Here is a 24554-nt window from a genome sequence, read left to right on the forward strand (position 1 = left end):
AAACCCTTTAGTGCGAGGCTTTTTAATATTTTGCTTATGAAATGGGAAGTAACTTTTACCGTACTTCTGCTGCATAGCAAAGAATGATGCTGGTCTTGAGGAGAAGTGCTTGTGCAATTCTTTGACTTCCGAGATGAACCAGCTGCTTTTTCATGGAGCACCATTTTTACTTAAAAAGAAGACTAACAAGTCATGATGAGTGTACTTGTTTTTATTGCTGCCTAAAAAATTAGAGTTGACTCTCTGTATCTGCAGGTTCCACATCCTTGAATTCAAGCAATGACAGATCGAAAATATATTTTTTTTAATTTCCAGAAAGTTCCAAAAAGCAGAACTTGAATTTGTGATGTGCTGGCAACTATTTTCATAGCATTTACATTGCATTAAGTATTATAAGCAATCTAGAGATGATTTTAAGTATACAAGAAGATGTGCATAGGTTATATGCAAATACTAAGCCATTTTATAAAAGGGACTTGAGCATCCAAAGATTTTGGTATCTGAGGGGGTCCTGAATCAATACCCCACAGATACCTAGGGTCAACTGTACCACCAACAGTACTTAAAACAGTAAGAATATATTGTCTCATGATTGTCTAGCTCAGAAATCCAGGTACAGCTCAACTGGGTTCTCTGGCCCGGGTCTAACATGTAAGGAGTTGGCCAAGCTGACTTCTCATCTAGGGGACCTGGATAAAATCTTCGCCCAGGTTCAGTCAGGTTGTTGGTGGTTGGATTGAGGCCCGCATCTTCCTGCCAGCTGTTGACCTGGGGTTACTCTCAGCTCCTGGAATCCACCCACCCTTCCCTGCCGTGTAGTCCCATCCATCTTCAATGAAATGGAGAATCTCCCTCATGCTGAATCTCTCACACACAGACTCTCTCTTCCAAGGAGAGCTCCTAGGCAGGGCTCACTGGATTAGGTCCAGGCCACTGAAGACACTGTCCTTTTCTTAAAGTCAACTGTACCATATAATGTAGCCGAATCACAGGAGGGACATCTCGTCATATCACTCAAAGGAAGAACACCAGACAAGGTCAAGGGTCGGTGGGGTCATCTTAGAATTCTGCTTATCATCTTCAGATATTCAGGTTTTCACATTTAGGTACAGTATTTGCTGTTACTTACCTGAAAATAGTCAGCTATTTCTGGAAAAGTAATTGGATGATGTTTTTTCTGATGATGACATTTGAGTATTTAAGCAAATATCAGGATTATGGAAAACAAGCATATCTGCCTCTGTGATTTTTACAACCTCCTAATACTTCAAGACTTTTCTGAGCACGTAGGTAGTGATATTAACAAATGTGATATTTTAAAGATACTATACAATATCTATTTTTAGATATTGACACCAACCATATGGAAAATCTAAATAACTCAGTGACCCAACAATTTTAAAATGACTCACGCACGATGTCATGCAACAATGCAACGGTATTGTCGTGGAATATAACGCACCTGTTCTCTGGGGCGAGAGCTCCAAATCAATCAGCAAAACCTCTAATCCAAGATCTGGTAATAATAATTCTCCAAGTAGTCTAAGCAACCAGAGAAATGCAAGTTGAGAGCTAAAGTGGACAACCTTTGAGAAAATCATGTTGCTGACTACTTGGCAAACTCTCTCATAACAGGATTTACTACATTCAATATGTAACTGCGGTCTTAAAACCACTTCAGGTTATTAAGGCACACTCTTCCTTGTCTTTGTCACATGACTAAGTGTTCACTGGGGGAATGTTTTAACCCGCTGGCATCCATACAACATGGAGTACATGGTGTTTTCTGGTGGACCTCAGAGCAAGACCTTTCCAATTTAGTTCTTCCACCACTCGCTAGCCCTAAGGTCAGTTATCCTTACTAAGTCCTAGACCCTCACACACTTGCAAATGGGCCAATGGGTTATCCCCAGCAAAGCAAGCTGTAGAATAAGCACCAAAAAAAAAAAAAAAAAAGACTTGACAGAGACCAGAGCACAGCAGGACTACATGTAACACCACATGATAACTGGTTTGAGTTCATTAGTATATCTTAGTACAGAGACACAAGGGGTGCATTGGAATATAAGACACACTTTTCTAAACCCTTTTCCCAGGATCTTGTGTCACTTGCTCCATCAAAGTCCAGGGGCTTCAAGTGTTTCCAGCCCAAGTCTCTGAGACCGTCCATCTCTTTCACCCTCAAGCTTTGATCGTTCCTTTGTCCATCAGACTCTTTTCCATTTGCAAATGGATCTACTCAGAAGGAGACGGTATGGTCACCACGATGGCTTCTAGCACTTCCGTTCCCTGAAATAGTGATTCCACCAAAGAAGTGGATAATGTGGCTTCCTGCTAATATTTCTGGCTACTAAAGTGGATAGATTAGAGGGGGAAACATTTGGACTCCCTGGCATTCACGGCCTCTGACTCGGTCATTTCTCTTTGCTGGTGTTTCCTCAGGCTCCAAGGCTGCTTAATCCATGGGATTCAGTTTCCCTGGCCCTGATCACCATTGAGTTTGACAGAGCAAATCTCTGGATGCTCAGAGCAAAGAACTCCAGCCATGATGGCTTTTTAGACCTGTTCTCCCTCAATTGACTGATGTCTACTCTGGCCGTACATTTAGTGGTAGGGATTGATTATACTTGATAGTTTGCAACCACCAATGAATTTTATACATTTTATGCTCTTAGTACCTACAAGTACACCCTTCTGCTACCCCCCACCACCAAAAAGTTGAGTTTTCTTTCTAAGGGATTGATCTTGCTGGCATTTATTATCCTCATCAAGGACACTGTCCTTATCCCATTTTATGAACCTAGAAACATCCACTGTTCCAGGTTGATAGAAGCATCTAGGCGCTCACTCAGAGATGAATCTCTGAAGCCAAGATGATGACATGTTCACACACAATACAATTTATATTACGCCAGATATTTTTTTTAATATGTTAGAGGTGATAAGACAACGTGTTTAGCCATTATAATAGGTAGAATGAGTTACTGCCTCAGAGTCTCGTTTCTTGCCCATGGTTGCTGTGTTCTGTAACGTTTTAGTGTGAAAGAAGTATTTCAAGCATAAACAAAATTACAGATAAAGGCATTCGGAATCCACATACTCCCATCACTCAACTGCAGTAATAAATAAATTATTATTTATTATTATTTTTAAATCTGTACCTTTACAAATGTCCTTCCCTACCCAGGTTGTTTTGAAGCAAACCTGAGATCATAAATTCACAAGTCCATAAATATTTCAGTATGCATCTCTAAAGGATTAAGATGCTTTTGAAAATGAATGAACGAATTCCCTGGCGGTCCAGTGGTTAGGGCTCGGTGCTTTCACTGCCGACAGCATGGGTTCAATCCCTGGTCTGGGAACTAAAGTCTCACAAGCCATGTGGCTTGGCCAAAAAAAAAAAAAAAAAAATGGAATCCTCATTTTAAATGAATGACCAGGATACCATTATCATATGTAAACATACTCACAGTAATCCCTTGATAACAGATATCCAGTCAGGATTCCAATTTCCCTAGTTATCTCATTTTAAATATTAATCTAATTCCATATTTAGGCCTCAGATATGATGTTGACGTGTCTCTGAAGTCTCTTTTAGAATTCTATAGTTTCTGTTTCTTCTCTCACCCATTCACTCTACTACTTATTTACTGAACACAGTGAGCTGTTTTGTAGAGTTTCCTGCTGGTAGATTTTACTAACCGTATTACTGGGAAGGTGTTTTGTATCCTTCTCTGTCTTTTGTCCTGTAAACTGTCAGCCAGATAAAGCCTGGATAAGATTCAAGCTTAATTTTCTGGCGAGGATTCCTCATAGATATGTTTTGTATTTCTAACAGGAAACACAATGTATGGTTTGCCTTTCTGTGATTTCAGGAGCTATTGATGACCGTTATCTAGGTCCATTATTTCATTAGGGGCTATAAAATGATGATATCTTTCCTCCGAGCCAGGCTAGATATTATTATAACTTGATTCAATTATATAAAATACAGTGTTGGGCTTATGAATATGAGCTTGGGAGTTACATGGATCAATATTAAATTTGGGTTCTGTCACTTAATAACTGCAGGTCCTTGGGCAAATCACTGAAACTTTCTATTACTCTCAGTATTCTAATGCAAAATGGTATAATATTTGCATCCACCTCCAAAGGCTTCTGTGAAGGTTCTATGAGATAATGCATTCACTTAATTTTTGTTTGGTCAAAAATCGGTGCTGAAAGAAAGACTTGGATGCATTCCATTTATCTGGGAAGGGTCCTGGGAATAGGAAAGTGGAAAGAGAAGGGGAAAAAAAGTATTCACTGATGAGTGAGGTACTGCTTTGGGCACCTGGGCCTCAATCCATCTGGGGTTCCTTCTAGGGAACCGTGTAGAACAAAACTTTGAGAGGATAAAAGGTGGAGAGGTTTACCCACCAATTCCTTTGTCTCCTTGGTTGAGGGGTCTTTCTCTCCCAGCACCTCCAGGCTGCTCTGTGTTGAACAGGCTCTCAGAGCAAGGAATCCTCAGGAGGAGAAGCAGAGAGAAGAGGGAGGTTGAGAATGGAAGCATCAGCACAGGAACTACTGACCTGGCTGCAGGAAACTCAGAGGCAGGCCGAGGGCACCTGTGGGCACCAACAAGGGCTTCTACGTGTATGTGAAGTACTCCTCTCGGTTCCTGGCCTGGAGGAAAGGCAAAATCAAGCTTGGCTGCCATGATGTCTTGTGTATGAAGAGGTTCAGAACCCACCACTCCCAAATATGCTCCTTTGGCATACTGATTTTTTCACTGTGAAGACACTTGAGAAACAGCAGCTGCAGGAAGAACTCCCTTCCCTCCGCCTTCCTACCTGAAAGCAGGTCATGAAATTTCCCCTGAGAGAAGTGCTCTCCCTGCCCTCAGAGGAGAGAACAGCCTTATCACCGGAGATGGGGTAGGGGGTGTCAACCTTGAAATGGACCTGGACAGACAGACCTACCGAAATGACCCTCATCTCCCGTTAGTTTCCCCTAACGGGAAACTGACGGAAGTATGTTTCCATCACTTTGCTACAATTTATGGCCTTAAATCCCTTTTTTCTTTTTTTTTTTTTAGTGACAACATAAGGAATTCTTTAATTACCAATTTATTAAATCCTTTTTCCTTTGTCTTGTCACTTCTCCACACAATTATTGTTCTTTGTTTAAAAGAAAGGTATATAAGTTCTTGGTCATAACCATTTTGGGGTCTTCATTTTTCCTATTGAGGCTCTCATGTGCAGGTAAAAATATGAAGTAAAATTTGTAGGCTTTTCTCCTATTAATCTGTTTTCTGTTAGTCTTATTCTTGGGCCCAGTCACAGAATCTGAGAGGATGGGGAAGTCTTTCTTCCGCTACAAGGACCTTCATTTATCATGACATCTACCAGCTCTAGGGCATCACTTCACTTGGAAGAAGAATAATTTTTCTTTGAGTGAGAATATATGGGAGGGTCTCTCTAGTCCTATTATAATATAGATTAAAAAAAAAACTACTGAGCTGAAATTCACGTAACGTGAAAGAGGCCACTTAGAAGTGAACAATTCAGTGGCATTTATTACATTCACCATGTTGTCAATCACCATCTCTGTCTAGTTCCAAAACATTTCCATCATTTCCAAGTAAAACCCCTTGTGCCCATTAAGGAGTTTCTCCACCTCCCCACTGTGCTCCCCAGCCCCTGGCATCACCAGCCTGCAATCTGTATCTAAGGATTTATCTCCACACACAGATTTTTGCTGAATGCCTGCCTTTGAAGGAAGGAGATGGAGAAATAGTCCATTTCAGTGGAAATACAGTCCAACATAGAAAGGAATGTTGAGTATCTTGGTAAGAGTTCAGGATTCCCTAGCAGATATATTAATAATAACACCGGCCAGCTATAGTCTCTACTAAGAAAACTCAAACCCACTGCAAGTGAATAAATCAGGGATAAGCACTTGAGCCAACACAGCTAATATGGCTGGGTTGATTTGATTCTAGCACTTCAGAATTTAATATAGGATTATTAAAAATATGAACTTTAGGAAGAAGATCTAAAGCTTAAAGATGTACTGAAAGGAATTAGGAGTTAGTATCAATACCACCAGGCCAGCAAAAATGGAGGAAGCAGAAATTAGGAATGGGTAGCAGTTATGAAGCACAGAATTTACGTATACCGGGTAGAGAGACTGAATAAGTGATCAGTAATAATAACAATGACAGCAACAAGATGTATTGAGTGCTTATAGTTTGGACATGCAAGGTTTTGTTTACTTCTCACAACTTATGAGTAGGTTTCCATTATTATCCCTGTTTTGTAAGTGAAAAAATTAAGGCTTAGAGCACTTAGATGATTTGCCCTAAGGAATAAGAGCTGAGGTTTGAAACCAGGTGACTGACTCCACACCCTTGCTGCTAATGAGCTTGGTGGATGGTTACAGAGCTGTAGCAATATTATGGGAGGGGCAGAATGTCCCCTTTCTCAATTTGTTTTGGATAAAGTGTACTAGTTCCCATGGAACCCTCTTTTTTCCTTAAGCTTGTTGAATGAGTTTCCATTCCTGGGACCAGAAGACTTAACAAAAATGAATACCACCAGGGAAAGAGGGCCAGGGCGGGGTGAGCTCCTGGTGGGAGCCCCAGGCGAGCTCTGAGTAGGGGCCATCTGAGTGGTTGTCTTGGGAACAAGAGCATCCAGGAGAGGACTGACTCTACCAATTTAGCAGTTTCGCCCGGGGCCACCTCGCAGGGCAAAAACTTGATAGGACACTGCACTCTGTAGGAAAGCTTAAAACCTCTCTGTTAGAAATAAGCTTGAGCAAATCATTTAACCTTGCAGAATCTGGTCTCACCATCAATAAGTTGATGAGTTGTCTTTTGAAGGACTTTTTCAGCTGTTACCTTTCAATGAAATTAAAAATAAACAAGTTCTACTGGATCAAGTCATTTCTCAGGATATCCATTTAACCAAGAAAACAAAGAGAACCATAAACCCAATAGTGAGAAGTGGAAAATATTTACTAAACATCAGGAGAGCTTCTCAGATTCTTCCACGCAGGACGACGATTTTATGCTTGGGCAATCCGCCACGAAGATAGTGTTTCAGAGACCCTCATCTTTTTAGTTTGTTTGCTTCTTTGAGGAAAGTTAAGTCCTCAATTAATATTTTTAAAAGACAGAAAGGAAAGATAAAAAAGCCTCCAGGGTGAACTGAACCTTTAGGAATAAAAACTGAAAAGACAAATGCTGAACTATCATGGTTGAAATTCTGAGTCCCAGGGGTTGTAAGAGATGTCATGTATTCAATATCATCCTGCCTCATCTCAGATGTTTGTCAGTAAAGTGATCCACATTTACGTGAAAATTTATTGCAAACTGAGAAATAGATGATAGATAATAGAGTTTATTTTTTACTCACCATCTCGTTCAGGTAGAAGGGAATTTTTAAAATATATTTCTGATTAGGTGTGTGAGTGCATGTCTATATGTACGAGTACGTGTGTGTATATATGTAGAGATACATGCATATGATAGTGAATGAGCTCAAAAATGCATACAAGCTCTTTAAGATGTGAGGAATTTTAAAAGTGAATTTATGAGTTCCAGTGTACTAAATTAATATTTAATAAAGATACTTCATTATTTAAGATGACTACACCAGTGATATACTACTTAAACCATTTAATTGATGCATGTAATTGGAAGGCTGCATTTCATGGTGAGAACTGGCACCTTCAATTCCATATCTCCTACCATCTCCCCTGTATGTACACATGATATCTGTTACATTCCATCTTGTTCTCTCTATCACTGGTACTCAACCTTTATCACTGATTGATAAAGGCTCTTGGACAATATAACATAAGAATGGGTTTGCCTCTGACTACAAACATCGGTGATACTGCTCAATTTAAATAATGGAATTTGAAATATCGTATCTGCTCAGGTGACAATATAAAAAGACAGTGTACTGATAAGTATAAAAGATTAATAGCTCATGGACTGTGATTTCTTACCAAATTTAATAGAAAGCTATTGATTAAATAATTATAAGACAAATTAAGTTAGATAACAAGAACATTTCTAACAATAAAAAAGCTCAATAGGTTAATTTTCCATAGTACCTTGTGTACCTCTGCAGGGGCTTCTTCTGTAATCTGATCTCCCAGTGTGCTAGAATTGGGGGGGGGGTGAGACAATATTTACAACGATGCATTCATTGCCCCCGGTATCCACAATGAAAAATGTCTGAAACAGCTGCTGCTACAATAACAGTAGGACAATATTAGGCCGTTTTACGTTTCCAGTTATAGACACAACTCTTCCATTGCTTTGCTGAGCCCCGCGGAATAACCTCTGTCTTTGTTCTAAGAACAGCAATTGCTCCCCAGTGGTGTGTAATATGGGGGGAAGGAGGGAAACTACGTGTTTACTTCTTAGAATAGGCGGTATGGGTCTGAATGTGAGAGGAAGAGAGGAAGGTAAGCTATCAACTGTGGCCCTGAGGATACACGATACACTTGCACAATTCTTGTCACTAAAGAGCATCCATTCAGTTTGCACATTCACGGGTCAGGGTTCCCCGGAACGGGGCACATGTTAATTGAAGCATCTCCAAGATTTCCGTAATGTTTTTTTGCCTGATTACAATATTGAGTGACATCACTCAACACGGATTCCCCACTTGACCGATACATTGGAATTAAATGATGAACTTTAAAAAAAATGAAGATTCTGTAAATATTGACTTAGTCATCTTGGAATTGGATTCTAGGATCCATTTAGTAAACACTTACATGTGATGGTTAATTTTATGTGTCAACTTGTCTGGGCTGAGGGATGCCCAAACAGCTGGTAAAATGTTATTTCTGGATGTACCCGGGAGGGTGTTTTTGAAAGAGATCAGCACTGGGATGGGTAGAAGGAGTAAAGAAGATCGCTGTCCCCAGTGTGGGTGTGGCCGCGTCAACCAGTCTGCACGGGGCCTGAACAGAACCAAAGGTGGAGGAAGGGCTGTCTCTGCTTGAGCTGCCCATCTTTTCCTGCCCTCAGACATTGGCACTCCTGGCCCTTGGGCCTCTGGCCAGCCTGGTTTTCCTGGTTCTCCAGCGTGCAAATGGCAGATCTAGGGACTTCTGGAGCTCCAGGATCATGTGAGGCAATTCCTATAATCAATCTATCTCTCCATCATCTGTCTATCTATCTATCCATCTATCTACCTGTCTATCTATCTATCATCTACCTCCTTTTGGTTCTGCTTCTCTGGAGAGACCTGACAAATATATTATACAAAACAAAAACGTTTTGTTTTTAAAAGTCTGCATCTGTGTCAATGTGAGCATGTTCATGTGTGCAAAAGTATGGAATTCTGTCGAGCTACGTAGTAAAAACAAATTCTGCACTTTAAACATCACAGATCATTCTCACACTGCTTCTTTCACGTGAGTCAGAGTAGCCCACTTCACTTCCTGACTGACTCCTTATGTACCCCTCTCCAAGGGCAAGCTTTAACCTCTTGGTGCCCCGGTCCACACAGCTGACCCATGGGCTACGTCATGGTTAGGCTCGTCCAAAAACACAGACAACAGAGAGCATTTAAAACAAGGACTGGCACTTAGTTATCCTTCAGGATATTATTACACAGAAAACGCAAGCTCCTTGCTACTCTTGCCAATTATTTATAGTGATGTATTCTATCACTACTCATTTTGAAACTGTATGTTGATTGCTTAATCTGTGTCTGACATTGTTCTAAGTCCTGGAAATATACTTGTAAACAAAATAGACAAAAATCCTGCCTTCCTATAGCTTTCCTTCCAGGACAAGAAGAAAACTAATAGACAAGTAAATGGGTAAAATACATAGGTTTTCAGCAGAAATAGTATTTTTGGGTAAAAAAAAATAAAGAGGGAAGAGAAATACAAAGAGCTACTCTGAAATGGGTGTGAAATTGATAATACAAACTCTGTGTCAAGCACTGTTGTATGCACTTTATAGACAGTAAATCATCTTAATACTCAAAACAACCTTCTCATGTCATTGCATCTGTATATATTCATAAAAATAACTAGTTGTAATAGTTCACCTTAACTGTATCATGTCTACGTGTATTAACACAACTTGCTTTTCAGCCAACATTTTGAAGAAACAAAAATTGGGAGCCTTCCTCAGTGAAGGGAATGGAGGAATAAGTAGTGCTTAATTCAAATAACGGAATATTACCCAGCAGTTAAAACTAATATTGTAGACATACTCCTCGTTCTTAAGGTCTGAGTAGCATTTCACATCCAATGTGTCGACTTCCTACCCAGCCACCACCCCAGCCCCTGGGTCTGCTCAGCTCCAGACCACCCACTGCCATTGTGGCAGAGGGACCCTCCTCCTGCCCCGAGATTTTGTAGCATCTGTGACTCTGCTTCTCCAGAGTGAAGCTGTGGACACGGGCGCCATCGGCCACATCTTGGCTGCTTCAGCTCACCATTAGCACTTAGTGGTGACTTTGAACGAACATCTCCACTTGACTTTACCTCTCAGGTCCTCATTCGCCAAGAGGCAACACTGTGACCATACTGTTCCGTGAGACATCAGTGAGAATGCCATACATCTACATAAATACGTGGGAGAACACAGCTCCTACACGTAGAAGGTACTCAAGTCCTATCAGGGTGTTTGTTTTCTGTGTGAGATCATCACCCCAAACCGGTCCTCCCAGCACCTGATTCACAGACGGCACTCAACACTTGATTGTGAAATGTTTATTGTGCCCACAAAGTGCTTTAGCTGAAGCCGACAGTCTGCATTAACTTATAATAATAATCATGTAACTACAGTTGTCACGTGTTACATTTTAAACTTACACGGGATGAGAACAAGAACTGTTGCTTTAATAAAAATCACATTTCCTTTACCTTGTGTGCTGCAGTCCTCATCACAGACAATGGCTATCTAGAGAAACCAGCATTGATGTTTGCTCTCTGGAGATAATCCGATTAGTAGTAATGACCCGCATGTTATCATGCTAAGGTAGACTGGCATGAAGTTTCTTTCATGAGAAAAAAGTAGCGGCTTAATATGAAGCTAATTTTTCCAGTTCGACCCTCTGAATCTCATTTCTTGCAGGTTTTATTTTTTAATTTCTAGAATTCTTTTAGGAACACAGAAGTCAAAATTCTTTTAGAATTAAAGAGTTGTACTAAAATAATTTTTTTAATGGAATCATTTTGTTCAGTCTGTGGCCAAACTCCCTTTATTGATTGTGACATCTTTTACTTAGACTCTCACTGTTTTCTCTTTTACCAACCTCCTCGTGCAGGGCAGTGCCTTTCCTCTTAAGTCAAATCAAAACTCTGCCAGCGGAAAGCGCCCTCTTGGTTACTGAGCTTTTCTTAAGCTACTTTGGATGCCTCAACAATCTCTCTGCTCTGTCCAGGAAAATCGATTACAGCTGCTTCTCTTCAAGTCTCTGGCTACAAATTTAGGCAGTGATATTTAATTAAAGATTCTCTGCCAGCATTCACTTGAACGCCTATATTTGCATGAGATCATTTGAAATCAAAGAGAAAATCAAAATAGCCAGGATGGTAGTCTTTAAAACTACAGAAACATAATCCATTTCATGTTAAGCCAGCCTTTACTTAATTTTTGCAGGGTGACAATTTCCTTGAACTCTGACTTTCTTTGTAACACTATAGGTAGATGACTGTCAAGGGAAATTTTTATAAGAAACAACTAAATTACCTGCAAGAGATTGCAGAAGAACACTGTGACAAACTAATGAAGGGGAAGTGAACTTGACAAACTAATGAAGGGGAAGTGAACTATGTCTCCCTTGCTGGCGTTTACATGTTTCCAACATTAAAGTCGATAATTACTATAGGCTCTCTCTGTAATCATTATATAGACTCTCATATACACATTCATTTATTAAATACATTTAGTAGATATGTGTAAGAAAACTGCCTCTTTCATTCTCCAAGTTCAATAAATATAGAAATAAATTCAAAGAAGTTGTGAATTTTACAATGTTTCAAATAACAAGAGAGGTCAGAGGATATTTTAGGGCAGTGAAAATACTCTGTATGATTCCATTACGGTGGACAAGTCATTACACATTTGTCCAAACCCATAGAATGTAAAACATCAAGAGTGAACCCAAATGTAAACTACGGACTTAGGGTAATGATAACGTATCTACGTGGGTTCATCAGTTGTAATAAGTGTACCATCAGGTGTGAGATGTTGATAATGGGGGAGGCTGTGCATATATGGGGGCCAGGGGTGTGTGGGAATCTCTGTATGTTCTGTGGAATTTTGCTGTGAACCTAAAACTGCTCTAAAATAATAAAGTATTTTAAAAAATAGAGAGAGAGAGCCCTAAGAAGAAAAATAAATACCACATTAGCAAGTAGAGAACAGTGTTAGGTATTTTTACATGCATTGTGCATATTTCAATACCTCTCACAATATATACACACAAGGCCTGGGCTTTAATTACTATTACTCTATATTCTTTTCATAAACTATGCATGGTGGCTATCACACATTTTATTTCTTTCAAACCTGGGTGGAAATCATACTTGAAGCTACTGCTTGTGGCTAGTACTTTATTTACATTTGAATTTTGATCATGATCAGAAATGCAAGTATCAGCCCCTCAGCCAAAAATGAACATGCCATGCCCTTTCTGGGGCTGTAAGCTCCAGTCGTGGGAAAATGGCAAAGCTCCCTCAAATGATACTAAGCACCCCCAGTGTTAACTAAGAGAAAACAAGCCCTAGAAAACCACACTGCGGCAGAGCTAGGTCTTCCTACCGAATTCAAATGATGATACAAAAGACGTGACAGTCTGGTCATCAACCCTAATCCCAAAGACAAATTCATCAAGCGGCATTAAATACAACACTATATATGAATGGTATGGATGTTCAAAAACCCTGCAGAGGGCTTCCCTGGTGGCGCAGTGGTTGAGAGTCCGCCTGCCAATGCAGGAGACACGGGTTCGTGCCCCGGTCCGGGAAGATCCCACATGCCGTGGAGCAGCTGGGCCCGTGAGCCATGGCCGCTGAGCCTGCGAGACCGGAGCCTGTGCTCCGCAATGGGAGAGGCCACAGCAGTGAGAGGCCCGTGTATTGCAAAAAAAAACAAAAAACAAAAAAACAAAACCCTGAAGATATGCTGTTATGCATGATGCCATTTTCTCATTATTTAAAATAGATATTGATAAGTGATGCTTATTCCTTGAAACTTTACCACATTAATATTTCAGGTTCTAAAAATCTGTAAAGCCTCCATAATCCTTCTTCTACCCTTGACTAGTTGACATATAAGCATAAACAAAAGGCTTGTTAAAACTTGTTAAGACTAACAATTTCCATTGGTATGTTTTACTGTAATGTAACTTTGTCTTTCCTTTATTATATTTTTCACTACATATATGTATGCATTTTTCACCTAACAGGTTTAATCTCAGGATAGTGAGGGTTTACTCTATAAAGTTACTTTTTTATTTAGATAACAGTTAAAGGTTTTTTTTCCCCAGCTTTATTGAGCTGTGATGACAGATAAAAATTGCATATATTTAAGGTGTACAATGTGATGTTTTGATATATGCATACAATGTTAAATGATGACCACAATCAAGCTAATTAACACTAACATCACCTCAAATAGTTAATTTTTTTTTTTTTTGGTGAGAACATCTGAGATGTAGTAATTTAGCAAATTTCAAATATACAGCACGTTATTATTAGCTATAGTCACCACGCTGTACATTATGTCTCCAGAACTTATTCATGTTATAACTGAAAGTTTGTACCCTTTGACCAACATCTCCCCATTTCCCTGGCAACCACCATTCCACTCTCTGTTACTATCAGTTTCACTTTTTTTTTTCAGTTTCCACATGTAATCGAGACCATGCACGGGTGTGAGGTGATATCTCACTGTGGTTTTGATTTGATTGCCCTGGTGATCAGTGAAGTTGAGCACCTTTTCATATACCTGTTGGCTGTTTGGATGTCTTCCAGAGACTTCTGATTCTTTCTTCTGCTTGACTGCATCTGTCGTTGAAGCTCTTTATTGAGTTTTTTAGTTCATTCATTGTATTCCTCAGCTCCAAAATTTCTGTTTGATTCTTTTTTATGTTTTATATCTCTTTGTTGGACTTCTCATTTTTTCTTGTATCATTTTCCTGATTTCATTAAATGATTTATCCATGTTTCTTGTAGTTCATTGAGCTTCTTTAGAACAATTATTTTGAATTCTTTGTCAGTCAATTCATGGGTCTCCATTCCACTGGGGCCATTTACTGGACATTGATTGCGTTCCTTTGGTGGTGGCATATTTCCCTGATTCTTTGTGATCCCTGTAGCCTTGCACAGTTGCCTGCACATTTAAGAAGCTGTCACCTTTTCCAGACTTTATGGACTGGCTTTGGTGAGGGAAGACCTTCACCTGCTGGAGGGGGCCACGCTGGAATGTGCTGTGCCCCTGGGCCTGGTGGAGTGGAGGTGTGCTGCAGCTTCAGGTGTGTGGGGCGGGGACTCAGCTCAAATAGCTGTGGTCTGTGATGTCGCCAACCCTGTGGTCCTTAGTGCCAGGAGCTTCAGGACATCTGTGGTGGCTGTGAGAGCTACTGGGGTCCTCGGCAGCCCCTCCGGATCCAGCAGTAAAAGGGACAAAGGCAGGTGTTGGTGATGACTGGTGATGTGCATGCTCTGGGTGCCAAGGCTGGGGTCCCCACGGCAGCACTGGCTGGGGTTCCAGCAACTGGGACAGAGGGGTTGGGACTCAAACAGCTGGAGTGTGCAGAGGAGAAAACCTACAGGGCTCTTTGGGGCAAGCGTTGTACGGGGGTCACTGTGGATCTGCTGGCGCTGGTTTCCTTAGGGTGGGGACCCCTGTGGGTCCTTCCTGTGGTTGGTGGCTCTCCCTGCTCCCCTTTGCCTTGGAGGAACCTTCTGGGGAGGAGTGTCCTCTTCACCCCGAGCAGTGCCAGCCTGGGGGACGGGATGATGCAGGAAAAACGGAACTTCTTCCTACCGTCTCCGTGGGGTTATTCTCAGCGTTTGTGCTCCGCTGTGCTACTGCTGCTTCTCCTGAGCTCTCCCAGAGCTGTATGTGTTCACGGGTAGTTGTACATTATTGGCTTTCGTCGGCGCATGGAGGCTGAGACCTCCTCCCCTGCCACCTTGGTGATGAAGTCTTTTCAGTTTTAAGTTTTAAAAAACTATTTGTAAAGTATCTGATGCTGGATCCGTAAGGAATGTCAACCCCCTTCCCTCTGCATTTTCCCTCCAGGCAGTCTCCTCTCCTTGTCCTCTTAAACTTATATGGCCAAGTTCCGACATTGTTTTTAGAAACGCCGATTCCGTCTGTGAATGCTCCACTTTCTGCCCATTTACATTTTTAAGTCTTTCAAAGTGAATATGTTTGCTGATTACTTGCAGTCCATAGTTAAATCCATTAATGTTTAAACTCCTATATTGTGAGGTTGTACCATATGGTGTGATATTAATTTTAGATGATTTCTTGTTTAAATTATTTTTACAAATTTAATTAATACCAATTATAACTCCCCCGAGACCCCAATATTTCTTGTTTCCCTTTCTTTCTATTGTCTTTGCTCTTCACCTCAGGACAGGCACATGCAGGGGTGGGAGAAGGTTCTAGAACTCTGCATGTGTACTGGGGCCCTGGGATGGAATGATGGGCAGGAAATAAGACAAAGTCGTATCAAGAGAGTCTTAACATCTGGGAGAAGAGAAGTGCCTACAATCAGATCCACAAGTACCATTAGAGTACCTCATCAAATCTAAGATACCACTGATCATAGGATGCAGAATTATATACCACTGAGAAGGGGCCAAGGCAAAGTAGTGCCAAATACATGATCCTCCTTTTGGAGACATTAAAATATGAAAACATTCTCATCTTGGATTCAGTGTAATAAAGTATAAAGCTCAACTAATAGAACAGGAGGAAGGCTTCATGTTTATTGCATAGAAATATTTTTTATTGACATTACTTGAAATAGGATTTATTACAGATGTGTTTTCCCAGAGCTATTTTTTAAGCTAATCTGTTTTGAGCATGACTTTAAATTTGCTATGAATAAACTCCCTGTTCATCATCTATAAAACATGACAATTTCTAGAAGAAGAAAGAAGATAGCATGTGTTCTTCAACAGAGCTAGAAAAAGTGAGATTTTTATGAACGTTCAATTAGATTAAAAAAAAATTTTTAATACCTATCATTTAAACTCTAACTAGTCAAAATGCACAAAGGACCACATCTACTCTTTCCTTGAGTACCTGTTGCTAAGAAAATTATATGAACATGCAAAACTATAAGCTTCCTGCCTCGCACTAATTAGATTAAAATTAGCTAATGAAATAAAGCCTAAGAGTAATCCCTATAGACTCATCTGGGTTATAACTTTATTTCACAAGAAAAGACTTTGAAAATAGTTTCCTAGGCAAAGAAAATTGCAAATCATATAAAGGAGCTGAAAAAGGAACATAGAAAGGGCTCTGAAGGGTGCAAAGAGTATTATTAAGTATTAAGTTATTGATCTGCATTTATCAAGAAAATAGCAATAGATTTCATGGCCAATTGAGATAGAATGGGATATAATGTTATTCTTTTTCAATTTTTTAGCAATAAATAATGCAGACATTTTACCTTAGTCGCCATTCAGAGAAGCAGGTAAGTTGAAGAACTTCAAGAGGTATACAATGCTGACAGAAGTCTTTAACCAATAATGGCATTTCTCTAAAAACTAGAGAAAAATTAATGCCAGAACTCACTTTTATCTTCAGTATACTTGTAATTAAAATTCTCTTGGACTCTTCTGGTGTCACTGAATGAATCAATTAAATATAAAGGAATTTTCAAAAAATAGAACCACTTTTTCAGAGTGAAAATGCAGCAGAGGTATTAATTTCACTGAACTTAAATTTTATATTATTTTAGTTTTCCACAGTCACTGCTTTTTCAAAAGTTTTAAATAATAATTTTAATTATTTCAATAGATCACTTACTTCACATCCAAGTTGTGAGAATTTTTGTCAGTTAAGAAAATTGTACTCCAAGTGGAGTTTTCCAAGAAATATTTAAATAGGAAGTTATAAAAAATAAACCTATTATTCTAATAAAACTTATAATCATGGTATCACCTACTATGTAGTCAGGATTTAATTTGTGGGGAGCTAAGCTGATTTAGCTTCCTTCACACTAAGGTCACACTAAGGAGGGGATCTATTCATGTGTGGTATGGTCCCCTTCCTTTTTATCACCACTATGAGATCTGAAACCTTTTGTTGGTCCTTGTCCTGGACACTAAAGACAGTGAACTGAGGAAGAGGTAGTTCTCACTCATCTACTGAGTAACATAGAAGCCTCTTAGGAGCTTACACTCAGGTTTTTAGATTTTTATTTTATTTTATTATTTATTATTTTTGGCTGCATTGGGTCTTCGTTGTGGTGCGCGGGCTTCTCATTGTGGTGGCTTCTCACATTGCAGAGCACGGGCTATAGGCATGCGGGTTTCAGTAGTTGCAGCACGTTGGGCTTGGTAGTTGCAGTGCATGGGCTCAGTAGCTGTGGCTTGCGGGCTCTAGAGCACAGGCTCAGTAGTGGTGGCACACGGGCTTAGTTGCCCTGCAGCACATTGGATCTTCCCGGACCAGGGCTCAAACTCGTGTTCCTTGCATTGGCAGGTGGATTCTTAACCACTGCGCCACCAGGGAGGTCCCCTTACACTCAGGTTTTAATCAGGATGTCAAAGGCTGGTCCAGGGCAATCTCGTGAATTAAAAAAAAAAAAAATCCTCATTTGCTCACTATTTGTTCTCTTTTTTAAAAAATGTTTTTTCATCTTTTCTTCTTTTTCTCTTTCATAGTATAATTCTTTCTCTTTCAATCACTGGGAAATTTCATATAATCCCTATCTTTTGTTCACATCCAAGGAAGGAGCTGAAAAACTCATTTAGATTGAAGAATAAATGGTAGTAAAGCATATACTTTGACCTCTTACAGAGATTTTGCTTTATAAACGAAAATTTTAAACCAAGACTTAGGTTTAGTATGAGGATTTCAGACATTAGTAATTGGTGGGGTAGGTTGCTTGAGAGACAATGTGAGATTCTACCTAACATCCCAGAAATCACTTCAGCTGGTCCTGTTGAAAAGGCATGGCCAATCTCAGTGTGAAGCTCAAATATTTACACCAGAGCTGCCCAATAAAATAAAGTGTGGGCCACAAATGTGACCGCTTATGTAATTTAAAATTTTCTAGTAGACACATTAAAAAAGTTTTAAAATATTTAAAATGATAAAAGGACATCATCTTTTCAACACACAGTGTCTTATAGTCATTTTTTTTCACACTGCCTTTGAAATCTGCTGCTTTTTTTTTTTTTTTTTTTTTTTTTTTTTTTTGCGGTATGCGGGCCTCTCACTGTTGTGGCCTCTCCCGTTGCGGAGCACAGGCTCCGGATGCGCAGGCCCAGCGGCCATGGCTCACGGGCCCAGCCGCTCCGCGGCATATGGGATCCTCCCAGACCGGGGCACGAACCCGTATCCCCTGCATCGGCAGGCGGACTCTCAACCACTGCGCCACCAGGGAGGCCCGAAATCTGCTGCTTTTTATGCTTACAGCTCATCTCTGTTTCAAACAGCCACATTTTCTTTTTTTTGAGTATTCATTTTTAATGAGTAAAGGATAAGATACTGATAGTACCATGTGATCATAAAGAAGCGTGGCATTATTTTATTTTTAAATTTATATACAGTAAAATTCACTCTTTTGGTTATAGTTCTACAAAATTTAACAAAAAGTAAAGACTCATATTAACTATCACTAGAAAACAATAAGCACAATGCTTCCATGATATTAAAAAAAAATTCCCCAGCCCTGCACCTTTGTAGTCAGCTCCTCTCCTCACCCTTAATCCTTGACACCACTGATACTGTTTCTATTTAGTTTTGCTTTTCCCAGAATATCATTCATGTTAATCATGTAGTAGGTAGACTTTTAAAACTACACACTGTATGCAGTTGAGATTCATCCATGTCATTGCATTTCTCAATAGTCCATTCTTTTTCATTACTGAGTAATATTCCATTATGTGGTTATACCACATTTTTTTAACATCTTTATTGGAGTATAATTGCTTTACGTTGTTGTGTTACTTTCTGCTGTATAACAAAGTGAATCAGCTATACCTGTACATATATCTCCATATCCCCTCCCTCTTGTATCTCCCTCCCACCCTCCCTATCCCACCCCTCTAGGTGGTCACAAAGCACCAAGCTGATGTCCCTGTGCTATGCACTGCTTCCCACTAGCTAGCTATTTTACATTTGGTAGTGTATATATGTCCATGCCACTCTCTCACTTCGTCCCAGCTTACCCTTCCCACTTCCCGTGTCCTCAAGTCCATTCTCTACGTCTACGTCTTTATTCCTGTCCTGCCCCTAGGTTCTTCAGAATGATTTTTATTTTTAGATTCCATATATATGTGTTAGCATACAGTATTTGTTTTTCTCTGGCTTACTTCACTCTGTATGACAGTCTCTAGGTCCATCCACCTCACTACAAATAACTCAATTTCATTTCTTTATATGGCTGAGTAATATTCCATTGTATATATGTGCCACATCTTCTTTATCCATTCATCTGTCAATGAACACTTAGGTTGTGTCCAGGTCCTGGCTATTGTAAATAGAGCTGCAATGAACATTGTGCTACATGACTCTTTTTGAAGTATGGTTTTCTCAGGGTATATGCCCAGTAGTGGGATTGCTGTGTCATATGGTAGTTCTATTTTTAGTTTTTTAAGGAACCTCCATACTGTTCTCCATAGTGGCTGTATCCATTTACATTCCCACCAACAGTGCAAGAGGGTTCCCTTTTCTCCACACCCTCTCCAGCATTTATTGTTTCTAGATTTTTGATGATGGCCATTCTGACCGGTGTGAGGTGATACCTCATTGTAGTTTTGATTTGCATTTCTCTAATGAGTGATGTTGGGCATATTTTCTTGTGCCTCTTGGCCATCTGTATGTCTTCCTTGGTGAAATGTCTATTTAGGTCTTCTGCCCATTTTTGGATTGGGTTGTTTGTTTTTTTGATATTGAGCTGCATGAGCTGCTTGTAAATTTTGGAGATTAATCCTTTGTCAGTTGCTTTGTTTGCAAATATTTTCTCCCATTCTGAGGGTTCTTTTTGTCTTGTTTATGGTTTCCTTTGCTGTGCAAAAGCTTTGAAGTTTCATTAGGTCCCATTTGTTTATTTATGTTTATTTCCATTTCTCTAGGAGGTGGGTCAAAAAGGATCTTGCTGTGATTTATGTCATAGAGTGTTCTGCCTATGTTTTCCTCTAAGAGTTTTATAGTGTCTGGCCTTACATTTAGGTCTGTAATCCATTTTGAGTTTATTTTTGTGTATGGTGTTAGGGAGTGCTCTAATTTCATTCTTTTATGTGTAGCTGTCCAGTTTTCCCAGCACCACTTGTTGAAGAGGCTGTCTTTTCTCCATTGTATATTCTTGCCTCCTTTATCAAAGATAAGGTGACCATAGTGCATGGGTTTATCTCTGGGCTTTCTATCCTGTTCCACTGATCTGTATTTCTGTTTTTGTGCCAGTACCATACTGTCTTGATTACTGTAACTTTGTAGTATAGTCTGATGTCCGGGAGCCTGATTCCTCCAGCTCCATTTTTCTTTCTCAAGATTGCTTTGGCTATCCAGGGTTTTGACAGAATGTTTTCATAGATATTAAACTAGCTTTTAGTAGACACTGTGTGTTTTCGCTATTATTGTTGTTCTTGCTGGTTTTCTAGATTGTTCTTTTACTCTGCTTTTCTTTTTAGCAATTGTGTTGGTAATAACAACAGTGTTTTTTTCCCTGAGTTTGTCTGGTTGAAATAAAGTACAATACAAATTGGGGCTTCCTGATGTTCAATCCCAGCAGAAAAAAAAGGGAAACTTTACAGGAATAACACACTTTCCTACAGGACAGGAAGCTTTCCCCTCATTTGTCCTCAGAGTGAAAACATTGAGGCCTCTCAGCTGCAAAGTCAGGGCAAAGTGGTGTCCAGAGGAGGTGGTCAGTGGGACAGCTGCCAGGGGCCCTGAGAGGCTCTGCCTGAGCCATCGCTTGCCTCCTGCCTTCCTCTGCCCTCCAGCTTGTTCTAGAATCATCAGGAAAGACCACCCGTAGCTTCTATTCATGGGTGATAGTTCTGCCCTCAGGAGCCAGAAAAATTCTCATAATGCCTTCCCACCTGGCATTGACAGGTGCTCTCTGTTATGTCACAAAAGGATGACATCCGGTACTGAATCTGACCTTCCATGTATGGTCGGCTGAGATTCAGCCATAGTCATGACCCCTCCTGTGATATAAGGCCTGAGGTGAATGAAACAAAAGGCAGCTCCCTCCCACCATTTAGTCTTGGACTTGAACTTCAAAGTCAGCCTGAAGAGATTTCCTCCTGTATCACTGTTAAGCCATGTTTACCCCTCCTTATATTTTTGCATCTTTTTATCTCTTGGGGCTTATGTACACATTTTTCTAATCACAGCTTATATATATCATCAATGGCTAATATGTCTCAACTATTACAATTGTTTCTTATATCTACCAATTTAGAGTATCTTCAAACTTGATATTCTATTTTTCACCTTTCTTCCAATCACTGGTACAGATGCCAAATCCACTGATCAGGTTTAGAGGATGACACCTAGAAATTTTTCTGTAGTTCCATACCAATCAGTTAATCAGGACTTTGGAGAAGATCAATCACCAGTTTAGGAATAACGCTATAGATCTACCTACCTACCTGTCTGATCAGTCAATTGTTATTCCAAATAGTGATCTACGATGGCTTTAAATCAGGGATAGATGTATCTGTTGATGTGGAGTAATATGGAGAAGACTCAGAATTTCCTATGAGACTGAGTGGTGTATTCCTCATCCCCCACCACTATATCACCTAGTGACCCCAGTCCCCACTGATATGTCCTTTCCATACCTGTTCTCCTATAACTACAGTTAGAATATGTGGCCTTGAAAGATAAAGGCACACAAAGGCAGGTATGGGAAGAAAAAGATTGGCCTTGCCTGGGTCCCAGAATAAGTGAAAACAAATTACTGTGACTCTTACCAAGCTTCAAGGCAGTATATTTGCAATCCAAGGGCTTTCCGGCAGCATCGGAAGAAACTGAGGGGTGGACAATGCTCCTTATGAATAAAATGCATTTTGGTGAAATAAAATTGTCCCTGGACCCCAAGTCAGGCACGTTCCATGAGGGTTCACAAGCCCCAAGGATCCCAGTAGCAGATAAAACTCAACACATGTGTCCTCCTCAGCATCATCTGTATTTAAATCCCTGAAGATTACTCTTATTTTTTTAACTTCTTGCCCAAAAGGACAGAGTGAAGTCATTATGGATTTTAAAATGTGTTTCAGATAGGAGTCTTTCAGAGCCACTTGTTGGAATACTACTAAAACCTCCTTAAGTGGCTCCCGTGATTCTCTTTCTGTTCCATCTTTCATGGGAGCTGTTTACAAATTATCTTTCTGATCTGCTAGTTTCTGGAGCATGGGGGTTGTCATAATTTCCTCATTTTGTGGTCCCAGCTTCCCTGTGGCAAATGTTCAGGGAATTCTGCCTTAATTGAACTGGCATTCTCACGGCCATGATTTGGGGAAAGCTGGAGAAGTTTGCTTGGCACAGCATCTAGCTTTCTGACAGTGCCATACTAGTTTTATTTGCAGGTGCATGTGGAATAGTTTCCATCAACCGTTTCACAGTATGGATAACAATGATTGATTATTAGAAACATATAGGAAACTATACAATACTATCCAGGAATAAACCCTAGAAATTAGAGAGAAAGAGAAAGTTTCAGAATCAACCCTACATACTATTGACTACAGACTCTCTGTTTTACCCGGCTACAAACAATCTGCCATTTCTGTTTTGAGGTCCCCTTATGCGTAAATCACTAAATCAGGTAGTTGCATTTATGCCATGTGAATACATTTTTTTTCTTATAAGATGGAGCCTTCTTACCTTGAAACTGAGCATTAAATCCTTTCCGTCGATGGTTACTGTCGGATGTGAAATGGAGTCGTAACCAATTCTTGCTACTGATAACAGGAGAAGGGAGGTTCATGCCCGTCAGCCTGGAAGAGAGAATGAAGAAAATCTGTCTTGTAAACCAGCAGCGCAAATGTCCCATCTCAAACCCGATTTTACAACTGAGCGCCGACAGTCTTTATGTAGTTGCCTAAAACAGACGCCATTTATTAGCTGCATTTCCACACTGAAGCACTTCAGGTAATTTCATCTTTGCCCACAAAGAAATGCTATATTCATCCTTGATGGAATCAAGGCTTTCACAAATATTGGACGTTTTGATTCTTCTTTATTAATGATGATTAAATGAGCAGATATTCTTTTGATCTCTTATTTCTTCTTATCGGGACCTCGATCATAATGAATTACAAAAGGAAAAGACAGGCAAATGATACACGTCTGCCTTTCACTATTTGAACACTGGGCAATTCGGTTTCACCTGAAGTCGACTCAGATAACTGATAACATCCAGTGTTTCCAGGGCCCCATCTGCAGATTCACAACCTGGGCCTTTCCTACTCAAGTGAAGAAGAGGGATGTTTATGAGATTAGTGACAAGAACTGTCAAAGAGATTCAACATGGAATAAAATCATGTGTGCGTAAAGTAGTATATTAAACAAAATTAAATCTTTCAAAAGTAAGACAGGATCGATCCCTGGTTAAGCTGTTGAAAATATCCAGTCCGCTTACAATGTGCACTCTGGTTGTCAGAAAAAGCAAGTCATTTACTTCCTACTATTGAAAACTTTGTGTCATTACTAAGGAGTACATGCCTTCTCAGGCAGAGGAGCTCTTGATGGTTAGAGATGATGTGATGCATTCCGTTCTGGACAGTGGTCTAAGTACCACTGGATTGGATGCTTCAGACAGACAGACGATTGTGTGTTGGCTCCACTTGCACTAGTTGAGGCGCTATATCCCTGGGTTATCTTTTCTGAACCTCAGTTTTCCAGTCTGTAAACTGGACTTGAAAAGACCTAGATCAAGGTGTTCAAAGAGATGGTATAGATGCACGTGTAAATGCTCCTAAAGCTACTTACATGGGGTTACACATTGTATAATTATTTTGCATCTCAGCTGTAAAACTATTCTCAAAATGATGCTTATTCGTGCAGATCATATGTCAGGGATTCACAAATTGCCCTGGAGCTGAAACTGCTGCGGCCCTTTGCGGGCTGGCTGGCGATTTCCACTGCTGGAAATCGTACTCTATGCCTGGAATTTGCTAGGCACGGGTTGGCTGTGTAGAGCATTTCCCTAGTTACTCCTACTTTTACCTGGAGGAAAAGCTGCATCCAGTGAAATATGTAGGCAAGCTTCCTGATGTCAGAGTGCTCAATTTCAACTCTCAGGTTTAAAAATGTGCAGTATCCATTCAAAGTGAAAAGCCAAACCTTGACTGGAACCAATTGCAACAGTGTT

At 40.1% G+C, this 24554-nt stretch overlaps 1 protein-coding gene across 1 annotated transcript in view; it reads right to left on the bottom strand.

Moving 5' to 3' along the window:
* CSMD1 (CUB and Sushi multiple domains 1) overlaps nt 1-24554 on the bottom strand; it is a gene marked incomplete at its 3' end in the record, with an annotated part of 1728858 nt that overhangs the window by 596569 nt on the left and 1107735 nt on the right. Inside the window, exon 6 of the mRNA XM_082608811.1 lies at nt 23066-23178. Coding sequence (XP_082464937.1) covers nt 23066-23178 — 113 coding nt within the window. The remainder of the gene's footprint in view (nt 1-23065; nt 23179-24554) is intronic.

Source organism: Mesoplodon mirus, assembly GCF_964341445.2.
Source record: "Mesoplodon mirus genome assembly, chromosome: 20".
In the NCBI taxonomy this organism is placed as follows: Eukaryota; Metazoa; Chordata; class Mammalia; order Artiodactyla; family Ziphiidae; genus Mesoplodon; species Mesoplodon mirus.